The following is a 20,051-nucleotide window of genomic DNA, read 5'->3' on the forward strand; positions in this document are numbered from 1 at the left end:
AACACAATATAAAATATTACCGGGTCACAGTATACGGAACTGGACACAAAAGTGCTCCATGACCCGGCTAAACTTTACACGAACATATGAGCCAGCTAGCCTGGCCCTGTCACGGGGGGGGCATATAGGGGGTATAAGGCATATTAGGGGACATATTGGCAAATAGGGGGAATAAGGCATATCTGGGGGTCAGCATGGCATATAGGGGTATAAGGTATATCAGGGGGCAGAGTGTCAGATAGGGGGGGAGAGTGGCATATCTGGGGGAAAAGTGGCATATAGGGGGTATAAGGCATATCTTGGGGGGCATAGTGGCATATAGGGTGTATAAGGAATATCTGGTGCAGAGTGGCATAAAGGGTGTATAAGGCATATCAGGGGGGGGAAGAGTGGCATATAGGGGGAGTACAAGGCATATATGGGGGGCAGAGTAGCAAGCCGTGGGGCAGATGTGCATAACTGGGGGGCAGGTTGGCAAATAAAAGGAAATAAAAACAAAAAGTGCATTTTTGTCAATCATAGTTTTTATTAAATATGAAAAAATAGTTTATATGAATATTTACTAATAAAACTTTTTTTCTTATAGGGTAGTCTTACATTCAGGCTTTTACTTTTTTCTAAATTAATATTCAAATTTTGGGGGGTCATCTTATAATCGGTATTTTTCTAAAGTTGTCCAGACAGAGAAGTTTGTGGGCTAGTAATAGTAAGAATATCATAGCTGGCAAAGCCTGATTATCTCATAATATTGTCATATTGCATAAATAATCTGCATACATTCATTTTCAAACCCTCTTGGGTCTATACGAGTATTACATTTATAAAAATATATATTTCTATTTAATACTACATATGTCAGAAACCTGAAGTGTGCTGGAAAAAAATAAGCAGCTTGAAAAGTGAAATAATGCAATCTGTGTATGGAATTCCGGAGCTAGTATTATGTTGTATTTGTCAAAAACTAAAGTGAGACATTGAAGACAGTAGAAAAAATATTTAAACTTTCCAAAATATCAATATTCAAAGCCAAAATTAAACAGAGCCCTACTAAACAGAGAAAAAAATTAATTTAATTACTAATACATTAAAACTGAAATATGCTGTGTTATAAAGGCAGGCTGCTATGATTTGTGTATTAGTGTCAGTGCACTTAACAAGAAACTGCTTCTGCCACCTGTGAAGAATTTTGCGAAGGTGTCATAGTGACCTCATGGTAACTCTCAAAATTACATTTTCTTCTACAAGTCAGACTAGGGAAAATACACATTGCCTGTATTTTTTTTACATTAACTACTGTTATTTATGTGTTCATACTTTAAAATGTCATAATTTTACAAATACATTTAGCATACAATTAAAATCTAGTAAGCACTTACAAATATAAATGTCTTTAAATTTTATTTATAAACATAAGACAGCATAACTGGAAGATTACTTATTTGGCTAAAGGTGCTTTCCTGGCTTTGGCGAGTCTCAAAAAGTTGGTTGAATGTTTCCTTACAGATATTTATTGCCTAAAACCGTGCTGACCTTTTTCAGCATTTTAAGGTGACTTTGGAAAGATCCTGTGTAACAGATACTAATGTGCCCTACCAGTTGACGGGAACATCTATGTAACATTTGGCATTTTTTAAAAATCTTGTTAAACGGATATTTAGTAGTAAAAAAATATATATTTTCACACTGAAAATCATGCAGGAAAATCCTATAGTCCTTGTCTACTTCTTGTAAGAAATCCTCCCCGGCTGTGTGATCTTAGTGGCAAATGTAATGAGATTCCTATAAAAGAAAGAGAAACAGTAAAAGATTTTCATTTAAAAAATCTAATATATATTCAGTTTATCGAATGCAATGTACTCAATGCCATCCATATAAGTTTTATTTAATTTTCATGAATTATACTCAGGCACATGCATATTATTGATTTATTTATGAAAAATACATATAGAAGGGATCTCAATTATATAAAAGGAACCCCATCACAAAGACGAAGAAAACGCCTGAAACAGAGTCCAGAAAGGTTTTTTTTAAAATATTCTAAAATACTCTGTTGGGCAGCATATATATAGAACTTCCCTGCCACAAAGAGCTGAAATAGTTTTTTCTTTATAAACTGTGCAATATATATTTTAGCCGCCTCTTATTAACCATAGGCTCATGTAGTAAATTGGCAGTGACTACAGAGAACATACACGCACTGCAGAGTAAACAGTCACTGTCTACATTAAGCAATCTTGAATATCCTACCTGAGGCGTGAGCTTCTCTCTCGGCTTTGAATTCATTGAAAGAATGGCCCCATTGAACAGAACTGGCAGAAGATGCGCTAGCTGTGCCTAAACTGATCCCAGTTACACCAATGCTGATAGAATCTGCCTTAAAAAGTGTTAAAGTTTTGTTAATGTGGAGATAGAAACTAGATAAGCCTTAACACCTGCCAGACTGAGAGGATACCCAAACCAATACCTGCTGTTTAACTGTAGTTAGTTGTGTTCATATCACATCAGACTAATCTGAAATCATTCCTGTACACCAATGTATTGTTTTACAGCATATGCTTAACTAAGTTATAGTGAAACTTAATGTATTGATATAGTACTTACAGGGGTCCGAGCAGGACAGTGATCCCTAGGATTTTCCCCACAAAAAGAAAAGCATTTCAGACAAGCCTATTAGAAAATCAATCCCGTCTTTAGTGAATAGACCCCTTTTAGAGTATGGATACTGCCCATAGGCTAAACAGCAGTAAATGACAGAAGTGCACTAAAGATTTATTTGCTTGTTTACTTCACCAAGTGAATGGCAGGTAAACGGAACGACCTCTCATCAAGTGGTAGAGGGTAACGCAGCGAGGGAATTTAAATATGCATGGGAAAGGGATCTAGTTATCTTGAATCTAAGAAAAGACCAAGGACTGATCAAGCTTTGCGTTGAGTCCTACAAGAGGAAAAATGGACAGACTCGATGGGTCGAATGGTTCTTAGCGGCCATCAAATTCCATGTTTCTTGAATATTGAGACTTTCCTCAACTCATTCGGATTTTCAGAGGTTTAATCCCTTCACCACAAAGCCGGTACAATAATGAGTGTATGGACAACCCTTTGTCCTTAAGGGGTTTGTATGGGAAACACAATAACGCCACAGTAACTAAATCAAGATGCAGGTGAGTAATTAAAAGTAGAAGAAAGATCTCACCTACTCCATCAGATCCTCTTCTATTCTGAAAAGTATTTCTGTGATCAGAAACTACAAAGGATCGCTCCAATTGGGTATCTGGCTGAAAAAAAATAGAATATATGTTGTTTAAAGACCTAGATGTTACAAATGCACATATTTGTACATTACACACTAGTGATCATATGCCTATCGTCTCCCCGCAAAACATAGAATTGTATAGGATGCCTCTCAATAAAATACTGTTCAGGACAAACTAGAAATGATCCAAACCAAATTAGAATGGTTTGGACATAAGTGGTTAGGCACTGGGGCATCCCATATGGTGAAGATATTTCAGAGCTATTCATTCTAAAAACATGTAGAAGTTGTAAACATGGAATTCTTGGCTAAATCAGTTACTGTGGTACGTGGTTGGAAAAATGTTTAGACACTGTTTACAGAGAAGAGCTGTTTGCTTGTGACCCTCCTTAGTTGCCATAATCCCAAATTCCAAGACCAGCATACTGGGAAATTCGGTCCAACAAAAGCTAGATGGATTTAGTTCTAGCTGTATGACATACTTCTGCTGACGTAAGGAGGTGCCATTAAATTCTCCCTTTTGCTGTAATTAAAGAAATCCAAGGTGCAAAAAGAAAGGTTACAACGCCGCAGCTAAAAAAAAACGCAAGGGAGGTGGTACTGTTTATTTTTACATCAAAACTATTAATGGATACTACTGGACATTTTAGCAAGTACAGTATATAATATTCACCGTCTGTCTCTGCGATCCCAGTGTACTTTGACGTTCTAAGTCTGTAGTGCCAATCGGTGGCAGGAGGTTGTTTCGATTGAAAGACAAAGGGGAACATGGCATCTGGTCATACGTAGGGTGACTGATAGCAATAAAAACAAAATATATCAATATAGGTAGCCTTGTGATATCGAAGACTCCAGTAGGTAAGCAGGTTGAAATATAGAATCATTTTTAAGATGTTATTGAAGTAAAATTCTCACCAGGACAAATCCTTGGGACAAGAGAGCTGCCAGTTTGCTATACTTTGCATAGGTGCAGGAAGGTGAGAGAAGCGAAATACCTCCTCTATTCCATATGGGTGAATTAAATATAAAACAAACAAAAAATCTACATTATATTTGAATTTAGTGAGTTTAAATTTCCATAGAATTTTTTTAAAAATAAAACCACGGAATTTAACACATCACTATTGCTTATTTATAAAAAAAAACAAAAAAAAACAACAACTTTGAGGCTTGAGATTCCTCACTGGGCGTGATGATGGTGCTTCAGTAAAATATTGCAAAATTAGTCAAGTGAAGACCACCACTTAGGAGTTATTCACCCTAATGGGCACAGGGGAGATGAAACAGTTAATCTCACAGATTTGTTTTTAAATTAATACTTAAATGAGGAAAAAAACATGATTGGTATATTACCAACAGGTGTAATATTTACGAATGTGGCCGTTTCCATCTGGTTCTTTAGTCCTGCATAATGTACCTCATCTACAATATACTGTTGAGCAAATACATGATTTTTATCCATCACAAAAAAATGCTTCCCAAACTTACAGTCGTGTTCCCTTGATGACTTCTTCCATCTTTGGTGTCCCAGACCTAGAGGGATTGTTGTTGATGGGATGTAAAGTTCGTGGAGGGTTGCGCCTTCTAGCTGATGAAGTACTATGAGACAAAGATGAGGAGCTATGCTCCAGAGAACGACCTTGGCGTGGTTTGCCAGAGATTACGGCGGCAGATGTGGGTCTCAATGGAGACTTCTCCTCGGAATCCCTGTGGAGTATGAAATCACAGGTATGCGATCAGAAATGTATTTAAAAATGGAAAAAAAATTGTACTTTTATCTGAAACACATTCTATTTGCATCAGAGATTTACATCAAACCAATCTAAAATGTTCTGGATTCATTTGGATAACACCCAAAATGTGTGCACATTTTAATCTTTAAATCTTGAAAGTCATTCACTCAGAATCATTATCTACCTTAAATAATACAAATAATACAAATCAACACAGCAGCAGTTGAATCAACAAAGATGGATACAGAATTTGCAGTATCTCAATTTACAAATTATTTTAAAAGTGTGAAGGTACTAATCAGTACGGGGGTCACCAGCACTCACAGAACTTTTTCCATTAGAGGCAGATTTCTCTGTTGTAGAGGGATCCCATGAATAACCATTAAGTCGTTAAGATGTTGCGGAGCTGCAATATTTCCACCATGAGTGCGAGTGGACTGCAAAATAATAATAACCGGTTACTGCACACTGTTGACAAAAAGCAGACCGAAAAAAATGAACTATGCTATTCGAATGTTTTTGTTCTTATCAACATAATGTGGTAGCAAAGAACAAGTTACGGCAAATAATTATAATAACTCTGCTTATACTTGGAATACTTTCAGCCATACATACATGAAAATGGTTTCCATTCTTTTTGCCCTTAGCCGTGTGGTTACACTTTGAATGCTAGCATATAAACCCCTTAAGGACTGTTTTTACCTTTTGTACCCTTTGGGGCCGAGGGTTGATCGCCTCCTAAACTCTTTTAAAAACGGGCCCTTAATGCCGTTCATCGACATCGAGGCATTACAGCAACACCGTTTAAGCGAAGAAAGTGATCGTAGATTACCGTATTTGCTCGATTATAAGACGACCCCGATTATAAGACGACCCCCCAAAATCAAAATATTAATTTAGGAAAAAAACAAAAAGTCTGAATATAAGACGACCCTATAGGAAAAAAAGTTTTACCAGTAAATATTAATTCATGTAAATATATTTTTTAAATTTCCTTTTATTTGCCAACCTGCCCCCCCCCCAGTTATGCCACTCTGCCCCCAGAAATGCTTTATACCCCCCCTATTTGCCACTCTGCCCCATGATATGCCTTATACCCCTATATGCCACTCTGGCATATAGGGGGTTAAAAGGCATATCATGGGGCTGAGTGGCATATAGGGGGTTAAAATGCATTTCTGGAGGTATATATGCATATCATGGGGCTGAGTGGCATATAGGGGGTTAAAATGCATTTCTGGAGGTCCAGAAATGCATTTTAACCCCCTATATGCCACTCAGCCCCATGATATGCCTTTTAACCCAGCATGTACTGGCTGCCTTGGCTTGATAGGAGTGTGATTGCTGCTAACAGCAATCACACTCCTATCAAGCCAAGGCAGCCAGTACATGCTGGAACCTGGGGATGATAGTAGTGGGATTACAGCCTCCCTATGCCATGCTACAACCCCCACCCCCCTTACACATCCATGCTATCACACACAAACACACATTCACAAACATTTAAATACTCATTCATTCCATTAATCACACATACTTCACACATTAATCACACATACTTACCCCAAAACCCTCCCCCACCCCCTTACCTGAACTGCAGATCTCTCACTCGAAGACTTCTGCAGGGGACCGGCTGTACCAGCAACTTCTCTGGCCCCGCCCCCAGAGGAGGGAGGGGGAGAAAGAGTTCTGTGAGGAAGCTACAAGCTTCCTGTCCTCCTGCTTCTAACGGAAGAGACGCTGCTCGCGACCGGTAAGCAGCATGGCCCCAGCCATTTTTTTGGGGTCTGATTAGAAGACGACCCCGATTATAAGACGAGGGGTATTTTTCAGAGCATTTGCTCTGGAAAAAACCTCGTCTTATAATCGAGCAAATACGGTACTTTCTAAGCTTGTTTAATAAAATGACGTGCAAGGCACGTCATTGGTTGTTAAGTGACCGTTTTTGCGTGATGTGTCAATAGATGTTAAGGGGTTAACAAAAGCCAAAACACATGGTGATAAAAAAAGAAGGAAAGAAACAAACAGAACTGAGCTTATACATCTTCTAATAAGTAGCTAGGTTTTAGGAAAATTAGCTTGCAAAAAGTTGAAAAAAGTTATGCCAAGCATAAAGGCAAAGGCTAATATGTAAATTTGCAGAATATTGAACATTACAAACATGTCAGCATAACAGCTATACAAGTTACCAAAAGAGTTTAAAAAAGATACAAATATATATATATACCATGCCCAAAGAGCTTTATGTGAGCAGTTCTGTTCTGTTATATACTAAAATATATATATCGTATTTGCTCGATTATAAGACGACCCTGATTATAAGACGACCCCCCAAAATCTGAATATTAACTTAGGAAAAAAAGAAAAAGCCTGAATATAAGACGACCCCAAAGGAAAAAAGTTTTACCAGTAAATGTTAATTCATGTAAACTATTTTTTTTAATAAAAGCTATGATTGAGAAAAATATTTTTTTTGTTTTTATTTCTTGTATTTTCCAACCTGTCCCCCAGTTACGCACATCTGCCCCCAGGCTTGCCACTCCAATATGGCACTGTGGCCCATGATATGCCTTTTAACCCTCTATATGCCACTGTGCCCCATGGTATGCCTTTTGACCCCCTATGTGCCACTCTGCCTCCAGAAATGCCTTATACCCCTATATCCCATTCTGGCATTTAGGGGGTTAAAATGCATATTATGGGGCAGAGTGGCATATAGGGAGGTATAAGGCATTTCAGGAGGCAGAGTGCTCTATTAAATGCCCCCTTAACGCCACTCCAGAAATGCCCTATGCCCCCATTTAACACACACACCCTATACCCCCATTTAACTAACTAACTAACACACACACACACACACACACACTCTCCCCCCCCTTCCCCCGCTCTCCCCCCTCTCTTACCGGTGCTTCCAGCCGGGGCAGCGGGTTGACGTCGCCTTCTGCTGCAGCCAGAAGGAGGTGTGGCTAGCAGCGGGGGTTTGTATGCGTCCGTCGCGTATACTTTCCCCGGCTGTCAGAGATCAGAGTTCCCCGCACCGGTGCGGGGAACTCTGATCTCTGACAGTCGGGGAAGGTCTATGCGACGGACGCAGACAACCCCCGCTGCTAGCCACACCTCCTTCCGGCTGCAGCGGACGTTGTCTACGCGGATCGCGTAGACGTCAACCCGCTGCCCCGGCAACACAGCAGGAAGCACCGGTAAGTGTGTGTATGATGGGGGGGGGGGGGTCGGGTGAGACAGGAGGATCCAGGTCCCCTGCAGCGGTGCGGGGGATCTGGATCTTAGTCTCCTAATCAGACCTCTATTTGAGGTCTGATTAGAAGACGACCCCAATTAGAAGACGAGGGGTATTTTTCAGAGCATTTGCTCTGAAAAAAACCTCGTCTTATAATCGAGCAAATACGGTATATACACACACACACACACACACACACACTCGTATCATCATCATAGGGATAACATGAAAAGAATGACCATAAAAATATAACAATCCAGTAGATATACAAAATTACCACTTTCATAATAGTAAATGAACGTGTGATCTAGGACCAGCTGAGATAAAATATACTAATACATTTAAAATATCATGTTTTACAAAACAAATACACATGCACACAGAATTAAAGCTGAGCTATTAGCTTAAGTTTGAAGTTTCCAATGGACTTTAAGAATTGTAAGCAGAGACTTTATTAGATAGCACAGGAGAAGAGTCAAAAGAGTGCATCTTACCAGCTTTGGGGAGATGGCAGGAATTCTGGCATTAGTAACTGGTGGGAGGACAAGCGGAAGACGATGAGATGGTGCATACAGATTAACGCATTCTACCTTAGTTGTCTTGATAGCTATGGCATGTGTGTTGTCATCTAAAGAATAAAAGAAAAAGTAATAACATGAATTAACCTATGATTTATTCGAGACTGAGGAAGAATATCCAAAAAATAACTAAATAATGTGAATGACTCATGCATGTGAGGTTTTATAGTTCCAAAAAGAAACACCGTTAAACATATTTGATAATTCTGCATGATTGGCGAGTGCTTACATGCATTTCTAAAGTGGTCCAGGTCAATATACTGGATACTTACATTTATCCTAACGTGTCTATGTGACACAGCAAATAAATAAATAAATAATAATTAATAATATCCCCTTTACCTCCTGAGTAAGTATTACTAAATAAAGAGGCATTTACTGATGGGGTCAAATGTCATCTTACCTGTAATCGATTCCTCCCAATGCCTGCAGACAAGCTCTTCCAAGCTCCCTACCACTTGTCTCCAGACATCATCAAACAGAAAAGCCAAAACAGCCACCTTGTTGCAGTATTTTGGAGATATTGGAGGATGGCCCATTTTCAGAGTATCTAAGGAAGCAGCTCTAGACCATTCAAAGAGCTCATCGTCTCTGTGAAAGAAATAATTCCGCTTACCAGCTTGAAAACTGCTATGTTTATCTAAAAAAAAAAAAAACTAGTGGACATGGAGCTAAAAGAGTTAAATTAGTCAAAGTCAAATGTCACAATACAACTTCATAGCCCCGCAACTTTATAAGTGTAAGCAATGATATACAAAGAAATACTGCTGTTTGATAAAGTCTGCTTTATTCATTTATTGAGAGCTATTTAGGATTAACGAATAATTTCAAAACATGTAATGAAAACAAAGAGACTTAATGTATACATTTAACAGTGGCAAAAAAAAGTAAGCGAACCCTTTGAAATTACCAGCACCGATGTATAAATCAGTCTTCATCCAAGTTACAATAATGAACAAACACAACCTGTTTTAACTGATATCACACGGGTTACTGTGTTCTTGTCTATATTGAATACATCATTTTAAGATTCACAGTGTGGGTTGGAAAAAGTTTCTAAACCCCTAGGCTAACTGGAATCAGGAGTTAGCAAACCTGGAGTCCAATTAATTTAATGGGATTGGAGGTGTGTTTTAGAGCTACTGGACAAAAAAAAAACCCAACTCAAATATTTTGGGTTTGCTCTTTACAAAAAGGATCTGCTGATGTGTACTATGGCTGACAGAACAAACTCACAATAAGACAAATTGTTTACAAATGGAGACAATTTATTGCTATGGCTACCTTCCCTACAAGTGGGTGCCCAGCCAAGATACTGCACCAGTAATCTAATACCGATAGATACAGGCATGTGTTTAGCTCAAGCACAACAACTGGGTAAAAATGGAGGAGCGCAAACTGCAGTAGCGCCAGCTCCCAAATCCCTCCTCTTAGCATATAGGCTCCCTTAAACTGCAGGTGTGCCAGAAAGGCTCAAATCTCTTAGGGTTTCACAAAACATACATTTTGATCATTAGATAACTGCTTTCCTCAAAAAACCATTCCCATTGCCGTTAAACCATTATAGCTTTTCCATTAGCTTTAGACTGGAACTTTACTCACTTATTTCTGCAGTCAAAAGCTAAATATTCTTCCATAACACCTTCGGACACGATCACCCCTACATCATCCTCTAACTCTTTATCGCTACCCAAGCAAAAAGAGACATCAGTATTTGGATCATTTACAATGGCAAATGAACACCTCGAACCAAAAACACCCAGCCTGGAAAACAAGAAAAGGGTAACAGTATTGGACAGGGGCAACACATCGATGCATTGTTTCTGTTTGGCATGTACATTTGTATAATTCAAAAACAGTTATGGACTACTTACATCTACTTTCTAAAGGGAGAGTTATGGTTTCAACACTCTAACTGAAGAATTCATTATAAAGGGCCATCCCCAATTAGCTTCTGCTGTAGGAAAGGCTCACTTGGCTCAGTATAATGCAAAGTCCAATTGAATTACACATTACGCTCAGCCTTCCTTGCTGTGTTTGCACTCTATAATGAATAATGAACTTAGGGAGTTGAAATTACAACACAGTTGCAAACTCTCCAGCCAAACTCCCTTTTGTAAATAGACCCCATTTTCCCTTTCAGTGAGAGGAGAGCAGGGAATACCAGGGTCCCAAAGGGGTCAATAATCTCTTCACCTCTGGGCCCTCCATGAAAAATAGAACCTGTCATTTAACTTGCACTGATATCTTGTTCTCTGCTCCCTTGCCAGTCTTCAGTCATAACGGCTGAGAAGAGCTCTTCAAGAAACCACATAAGAAAGCAGAGGGACAGAATCTGTAACACCGGGGACACAGATCTCTTTGATAAATGCTTTCCCAAAAAACACAAACATTTACACAGGCACATCTTTAGACAAACTACTCACTCGCTGACATCTCTTGCACTGGCACAACCTTTTGGAGTAGATGCAGATGCTGAACATGGGTAACTGGGATGCCAGCTATAGCCATCATCTGAAGGTGCTAATATTTGATTCCCTTGTATCCTGTAACATTAAAAAAGGTGAAACAACTATTTACTAATTAAATACTCACTATACATTCCTTTTTTCACATTTGTCAACATGAAGCTGCAGCTGCCAGGCCCTTGACCATACTTCTAATTTACTTAAATCATTTGCCATTTGACTTGCTCCACTTGGAAGGTCTACTTTGTTGCAGACTTCTGTATCATTTCCAATAAGACATACCTTATCATTGAGACATCCTATATCACTAATTAAAATATTATTATTCATTATTAATACTGATCCCAATACTAATCCCAGATGTACCCCGTCAAATATACACCATTAACTACAACCTTCTGTCACTCAAAAATTGCATTATTCATTCAACTATTTTGACATCCAAGCCCAAAGACTACAATTTATTTATACATTTGCTATGTGGGTCAGCGTCAAATGTCTTACTGAAATCTAGATAGGCTTTATCGGTTGGTCTTTTACTTTAGTTACCCAGTCAAAATACAGCGTTTGATAGGGTCTTTTTGTAGTAAACATCTGCTGTTAATTATGGTTAATTCAGTCCTATCCGTTAGCATGGTTTCCATAAAATTGCCAACTACTGATTTAAGAATTAATGGTCTGTGGTTGGCCGAGTCTTCCCTGCTATGTTTTTTGTGAAGCAGAACTAACATTCCCAATTTCCACTCTTCTGGAACTACTCCTGCCAATAGCGACTGGTTAACAAAGCCAGGTAGCAGTTTTGCTAGGATAGTCTGTAGCTCTTCTAATGACTTTGGTGGTGCCCAAAGTGGGTCCCATGGATTTGTCTGCATTTACTTTGGTTAGTTGATGTTGGACTTCTTCCTCTGTAATGACGCTTGTTTTACATGCCACCCTATTTCTTTTTGCTAACTCAGCTCCCTCACCTTCCTTTGTAAAAATGGAACAGAAGAATTTATTTAACCCCTTAACGACAATTGCCGGTCCTGGCACGACACGGAAAAGCATGTGCTTTACGACAATTGACGTGCCAGGACCGGCACGTCTTTAAACGGGTGCAGAAAGCGATCTACTATCGCTTTCTGCACCCAAAAAGCGTTGCTGAATGCCTCGACCTCGAGGCATTCAGCAACGCCGCGATCGGCACGAAGGGGCCATCTCTGGCCCCTCCACGGGGCGTCAACATCCGCCATACTTTGTATGGCGGCGGACGCCCGTTTTAAAAGCGTTTAGGAGGCGATCGACGATCGCCTCCTATACTTAAATGGTGTCGCTGGAATGCCTCGATCAGGAGGCATCCAGCGACACCAAACACTAACCTTTTGATGGGCTGTGACCGCTCCGGAGAGCGGTCACAGCCGCAGCTGCCGGCAATCTTCGCCATCAAGGAAGATGGCCGCCGTCCTGTAACAGGAACCACAAATTTTAAAAGTTCGCTAGACGGTCCAGACCATCTAGAGAACTTTGGCTCCACTTGCAGGTTGAATACAGGTACTGCATTCACCATGCAAGTCAATGGAGCCCAGCTTTCTAATCACAGTGTGATTAGTAAAAATAAATTAAAAAATAAAATAAAATTAATAATAATTAGAAAAAAATAGTAAAAAAACAGTAAAATGTAAAAATCATTTCCCACTGATGTCACTATCAGGGGAACCTCCAAGTTGAAAAAAAATGTTAAATTTTTTTTAAAAAAAAATAAAAAAAAAATATATATATATATATAAAAAATATATTTTTGTGAGCAAGTCCTAAAATTAGCATATTAGCTTAAAACAATTCTCGCATGGAAAGAGTTAAAATACTGGCATATTAAATGCCCGTGGGGTGTCTACTTTTAAAAAATGTATGATTTGATGGGGTAAATTGAATTGGCCAGGTTCAACAACGTCCCAATTAACACGGGGGGAAGGATGGCCACACATCTAATTTCCAATTAGAAAAATGCACACGTACCAAATGTTGCCTTTTAGTTCCCCCAAAAAATGACACACCCATGCATGTGGGGTATCACTGCACTCAGGAGATGTTGCTGAACACATTATGGGGTGTCGTGTGACAGCGGCATATACCAGGAGCTGTAAATTCATACATAAAGTAGGTGTGTGTGGGAAAAATACACACACAAAAATATTACTGCAAACTTTGAAAAAATGCTGGTGGTAAAATATGTGCATGCAAAGAGTTAAAATACCAGCATTTAAAATACCCTGTGGTGTCTAGTTTTGAAAAATATATGGTTTTGTTGGGCACACTGAAATGGCCTGGCTCAAAGATGTACCAAATAGGGCATGGGCAGTGGATCCCAAATGCCAAAGTTCAACATTGAAAAAAGCGCATGCCCCAAATGTGGCCCTTTTGCCCCAAAACAGCCAGGCAAAATCATTCATGTGAGGTATCGCTGTACTCAGGAGATGTTGCTGAACACATATTGGGGTGTTTTGTGATAGTGACATATACGAGAACATTTTAATTCATACCTGAATTAAAATGTGTGTGGAAAACCAAATGCAAAAAAATGACTACCACAAAGTTTGACAAAGACTGGTGGTAGATATGGTGCATGGAAAGAGTTAAAATACTAGCATTTGAAATACCCTGGGGTGTCTAGTTTTCAAAAATATATGGGTTTATTGGGCACACTGAAATGGCCCGGCTCAAAGATGTACCAAATAGGGCATGGGCAGTGGATCCCCAAATGCCAAAGTTCAACATTGAAAAATGCGCATGCCCCAAATGTGGCCCTTTTGCCCCCAAACAGCCAGGCAAAATCATTCATGTGGGGTATCGCTGCGCTCAGGAGATGTTGCTGAACACATATTGGGGTGTTTTGTGATAGTGACATAAACTAGAACATTTTAATTCATACCTGAAGTAAAATGTGTATGACAAAACAAATGCAAAAAAATGACTACCATAAAGTTTGACAAAGACTGGTGGTAGATATGGTGCATGGAAAGAGTTAAAATACTAGCATTTGGAATACCCTGGGCTGTCTAGTTTTCAAAAATATATGACTTGATGGGGTAAATTGCATTGGCCGGGTTCAAAGATACCCGAAATGGCACATGGGGGGAAGAATTACCAGATTTGGAAAAAATGGCTTTGAAATAGCAAAACGCTACCTGTACTTATTCCCCCATAATGGGTAGAAAAAAGCAAAAAAACATAAAAACATTGGGTATTTCTAAACTCAGGACAAATAGTAGAATCTATTTAGCAGGTTTTTTCATTACCTTTTATAGATGAGTAAAAGATTTTTCAACTAAAAGTTAGAAACAGTCATTTTTTTCTAAATTTTTCACCATATTTTATAATTTTTTTAATAGTAAATAATATGATACAATCAAAACAATGTCATCTAAAGAAAGCCCTTCTTGTCCTGAAAAAAACAATATCTAATGTGTGTGGGTTCAGTAAACGGGAAAGAAGAAAATTACAGCTAAACACAAGCAGCGCAGAAATGTTAAAAAGGCCATTGTCACAAAGGGTACAAAAAGTAAAATCAGCCTTTGTCTCGAAGGGGTTAAGCAGTCGACTAAATTTCTAACCTCATTTACCTCCTTTCATTTGTCTTTTGTCCATTCATGGTTTATGTTTTCTACTTTCACTTATATGTGTAAAAAAGTTTTTGTTTTTTTTGTTAACCTGGCAATTTTCTCCTCCGTGTTTGTTTCGGTGCATCTAAGTTTGCGTTTTGCTTCCCTAAGCTTAGCTTTATGTTTGTTCCCATCTTCCTTGTTTTGAGTCTGTTTATTGTTCCTAAAAGCTACCTTCTTCTTCAACAATACATTTGTGACATGTGCAGAGTACCAAAGTTGTTTTATTTTTAGTTTAGTCTTAAGAACAAGTTTAATGCACTGTTCTGCTACTTTTAGCAGAACTTCTCTTAAATAATTGCATTTCTCCTGTACTCCACCTAAAGATGTCCAGACCACCTTGGCCTCACCTACAAATCTTTCCATTTTAGAAGAAATCTGCCTTTCTGAAATCAAAAAAGTTTTAGTGTGGCTCAAGGCAACCTGTCATTAAACCACACTGAAAGATGATCACCGACAGTGACATCCAAAATAAAATCTCAATGTCTAAATACTAAATCTAGCTAAACTCAAATCCTTCCTTCTCAGCTACTCTACCCAATTGTCTCAGACCCAATCCCTATAAAGAATTAAGGATATCTTTACTTCTGGATGGCCTAGCCATTTGGTTTTTCCCTTAAAGTCTTATATAATGATAACCCCATCTTGACATTTTAGTAATTTCTTAACTTACTAACAGATGGTTGAGCTCCTTTGCATGTCCATGGGGTCTAAATATCACACCAATGACAACAACCACTTTGTTACCAAGTTCTAAAGATACCCAACAGTTTACCTTGTATAATATTTACCTTTAAGCTATTTCTTCCACTAAGAGCAACACCTCCTCCTTTCCTGCCATCTCTATCCTTTCTGTATAAAATGTATCCTAATATAGCAGCATCCCTATCATTTGGCTTAATAATTGCCACTAAAACCACATTATCGCTTGTTATCAATGCAGTAAGTACAGGGATCCTATTCACTAAACTACTGGCATTTGTACACACCACTCTCAAGCTACTATTTTTCAACCTATGTGTCACAGGTTGTCGTTTAGCTATTTCTGTATCTATGCCATGGCTGGACAAACCCAGGGTTTTGCAGGGTTGCCATCATGAATCACAGCGGGGTCACGCAACTCACGGCACTCGCCTCACCCCCGCAAGGAAGCATAGGGTGCCGGATTCACAATGGTAGAGGATAGGCAGTGGTGCTGTGGATATTGTAGTATCAGTGTGTATGTCTGTGCATAGTGCTAGAGTTAGTGTGTGTGTGTGTGTGTGTGAACGTATAGTGCCAGAGTCGGTATGTCTACTTTATTGTAGTGCCAGGTTTAATATGTATGTCTCCATAGTGTTAGTGTAATTTTAGATATGTATAGTGTTAGCCAGTGTGTGTGTGTGTAGTGCTAGCATGTATGGTGTTGTTTATGTTACAGTATGGCATTAGCATGGGAATGTTAGCGTGTGTTACTGTAAGTTGTTACAGTTTATGTCAGGTTGTGTATTTTACTGTATGGTGTTGAGCGTGCAAATGTTAGCGTATAGCAAGGCTTGACAAACCCCAGATGTCAAGAAAATAAAGACATGATTGGGGAACAAAAAATAGCTGGTTCCTTTTTTGGCTAGCTGCTAGATCCAAACCAAATGTATCAATCCCTGATCTATGCAGATCCCACCATTCCTTTCACAACTTCCCAAAGCTAGGCCCTGAACCTACACTAACTACCCCTTTATATGCCATCTTTAATTCCTGAAATACCTCAAATGTGGAAAGCGTGATGTCCACTGCTGACACTCTTCCTGAAGGCCTTCTACAAGCGTGCTGGCTTTCTCTTCATAAAGTAGTTCATCAATGTGTTTGAATATTCTTTGCATTTGCCGTGTGGCAGCCTGGTCAAACTCCTACAAACAACAGATAACCAACTCAGAATTTTAATTCTTCTGACCTAAGAATAGAATGGGCAATAAGGAATTTATCTACATGAACTAGGCCCGTGAATATAAACCTCAGAGGTTGGAATATAGAAAGCAAAACAAACTAATGTTACAAAATGCCACCCCTTTTACCCAATAGCCATTGCCAAACAAATGTCACTGCTGTAAGGGTGTAGGGGACAACATACTGTCTGTATACAATAATTCAATTTGGTTTTATGTGAACTTCAAAATATCATGAGATAACCACAATAATGTAAATATATATATAATTTTTAAAGCTAGAGGCTCTGTACAGTGAAAAAACACCTGTAATTGAATATGAGTCAGACACAAAAAGTGTGACAAATAAATATGTGAAAGTTTAATAAACCACACCTTTAAAGACATAAATTAACAGTGTATATGAAGTACGTACGTCAAAGCCCCAAGATACCACTGAGCTGTTGTCGGTGGAAAATCCTGTTCCTCTCTGATATTCCAGCCAGGAATCCTGAGAGTTCTCAGCTGATCGTGAAGCTTCTGACCTGCTTAGAAAGTATTAACACATAGAGCTGTTGAACCACACTTTTCCTCACAGATATGTAAACATAGAGCCCTACATAGAGACCAGGCCTCTTTTCAATAGTTTGCTTGATGATACATCTTATTAGCCCATTTTAATTAACCCTTTGAGTGCAAGGCAGCTGCAAAGTTTCCTACCATTAGAGGCCGGAACATTTTCAACTATTTTCGCTTTCTTTCGTTTAACTGCGATTACTGAGAAAAATGTTCACTTGGAAAACTATATATTGTTGAGGTTTTTTTTTCAGAAGCCCAACTTTTTATCGGTATTTTACTTGCACCTTGGGAGATATAAAGATTACATAAAGTATACATTTTTTTTATTACATACTTTCATACTATAAAATTACCAAAATGCAAGAGGTTGGTCCAAATAAATTGATTTTATTAAATGTTTTTACTACAACATTCCAATGTAATACAAAAATGAAAATAAGACAAAATTGTCTATTATGGTTTTTTTACCCAAAGGTACAAGCAATCAAAGCTCATCTTCTTATTTACATTGTGAGTCACAAATAACAAATCAAGCTTAATGCTTATACTCAGGGGTTAGAGAATAGTGTTAGATGCAGTTTAGTGACCCAAAGGGTGGTCACAAATCATTGATCAGATTGCAATTCATAAGGTTAAAAATAAAATTAATGTTATAAAATTAAAAAAGAAACGTAATCCATATGAGATCACTTGTGATAAGTTTCGGCCATTGACATTGATGAATAATGAAGTGTCACTACATAAAAGGTATGTAGCTGGCCATGGTGGTCCAATCTAAGAGTTAGGGTAGTGCAGAATCAGTGAATACAAAGAGGTGATTGGTTCATTTACAGTAATGATACATGATTGTGGCTACCCACTACATTTAATTGACCCACAACAATGAAAGCACGGGCAGTTTTGCGTCCCATACAAACCCAGCAATGAAGAATTCACATTAAGGCACTTTCTAAGCATTCTTCAACCTGTACAAAAAATATAAGTACTTAATATTAAGAGAAGGTGACGTGTACTGCCTCCTACATGGCCTTATTTGTGCACCACTTGTGGCTGCTTGAAGTAGCCAGTCGGTTGTTTTCACGTGGGGGGATCTCTATTGACCCCCTGAAACTCTTGTGAATAAACCACACAAGCACTCCTGGACACAAGCACTCCTGGACACAAGCACTCCTGGACACAAGCACTCCTGGACACAAGCACTCCTGGACACAAGCACTCCTGGACACAAGCACTCTGGCAAGCAAGAGATGTTGCTGAAAGCTTTTGATCTGGTGGAAAGAGAAAGAGTAAAAAAAAAAGGATGGGGTAGGGATTCAGCCAAATTCCTCCATGTATTTACAAGGAAGAAAATACAAACACGTACAGATGAGATAATATTTTACCTTCCACTTTGCAAAGATGTTGCATATTGTTCAGTGTTGAGGGAAGTCAGGAAGGAGTCTGCTGTGTCTAGTAAAGGGTGATTGTCTGTGGCTTTTGGAAAACTTGAACTAAAAAATAAGCAGAGCATTACCAATAATCTTCAGCAGAGAGCTGAAGACTGGGACTTTACATACTAAAGTTTATTACATATTTATGTTGTTTTGAATGTAAACGGTGTTCACACACCAAGAAGAGAGGGGGGGAGGGGACAGAGAGTTTTTCAATGGAACGGTCCACTCAGCAGGAATATTCCTGAGATAAGACGATGTTTAAACATCACAACCATAACGACCTTTTTATATTAAAAAAAAAAAACACACAAAGTGATATCTTCACATTATGAATGATTGGAGATTTTATCATCAATAATGGTGAATATGTGAGCACGATCGATTCACAATAATGTACTTCACATGAATCGCTACATTAGCTTCGCTACACTTTTAATTGCACATTGCGGCTGCCCATTTAACTCTTTTGTGGGTTATGTTAGACATTCCTCTAAACTCAAAATAAAACCAATAAAAAAAACCAAACACAAACAAACGCCACAAAACATATCACTCACATTCGAAGATTCTGCAAGACGGGTTTCCTTTTATATCTAGAAATCATCCTAAGCGTCATACAATCATTTCTAGTATTGACGCCTGTAAGAATTGATATTGATTAATCATTATTTGACAATTTTCAAAAAATATGTTGTCCTCTGGGCCATCTTGTTTTAAACCCATCTCAAATACACAAAGCAATTTGTTAATTTAGAGAAACGTATACATGCCAGAGATTATATGTGCCAAACTGTCCTTAACCTGTACAGCGCTGTGCAATATGATAGCCCTATATAAAACAATAAATAATAAATTACAGTAAAACCTGAAATAGCCTGTTTTAGTGCGATGCGACTGAGGTCATTGGTTCGGGGGTTTGTTATAATCATTGTAATTTGTTTCATATTAAGTAAGTCGCTGTATTCACTTTTGGATCCATCTGTGTCCTGATATCCCATTCTCTTCTTTTATTATAGCACCTCCCCCCTATTACACCTCCCCCCTATTACGCCTCCCCCCCCCCCCTCACCCTCACCTCCTTATGTCGAGCATTTGTCTCTCTTGCTACCCTCTCGATTATTTCCCCCTAACTCCAGTCCTTCGTATTTCTTCCACGCTCCACCCCTTTGCAGCTGTCAGGCCGCCGTACCGACGCTGCGCAGTCGTCATGACTCCCAGCTACGTCACCAG

The 20,051-nt window shown here is 38.8% G+C and overlaps 1 protein-coding gene across 1 annotated transcript; it reads right to left on the reverse strand.

Moving 5' to 3' along the window:
* Positions 1–1,718: 1,718 nt before the first annotated feature.
* Positions 1,719–20,030, reverse strand: LOC149281353 (protein FAM149B1-like). Its single transcript, XM_089499398.1, has 11 exons — positions 20,011–20,030; positions 18,771–18,878; positions 17,246–17,354; positions 16,652–16,794; positions 11,229–11,348; positions 10,405–10,566; positions 9,206–9,393; positions 8,719–8,852; positions 5,311–5,423; positions 4,742–4,960; positions 1,719–1,779 (listed from the first exon to the last, which is right to left on the reverse strand). Exons 1-11 carry the CDS (start codon positions 20,028–20,030, stop codon positions 1,719–1,721), a joined length of 1,377 nt encoding a protein of 458 aa, XP_089355524.1.
* Positions 20,031–20,051: the final 21 nt, after the last annotated feature.

The sequence above is a fragment of the Sceloporus occidentalis genome, unplaced genomic scaffold (assembly GCF_023333645.1).
Source record: "Sceloporus occidentalis isolate IW3139 unplaced genomic scaffold, rSceOcc1.0.p SCAF_134, whole genome shotgun sequence".
Lineage (NCBI taxonomy): Eukaryota > Metazoa > Chordata > Lepidosauria > Squamata > Phrynosomatidae > Sceloporus > Sceloporus occidentalis.

Bases quoted from the DNA above. Each gene is read 5' to 3' on its own strand.
- LOC149281353 (XM_089499398.1), bottom strand. From the start codon at position 20,030: ATGACGACTGCGCAGCGTCG. The intron at 17,355-18,770 runs GTAAAATATTAT...CTTTCTAAGCAG, and splicing joins ACATCTTTGCAAAGTGGAAG to GTCAGAAGCTTCACGATCAG. The intron at 5,424-8,718 runs GTAAGATGCACT...ATTATTTTGCAG, and splicing joins CTGCCATCTCCCCAAAGCTG to TCCACTCGCACTCATGGTGG.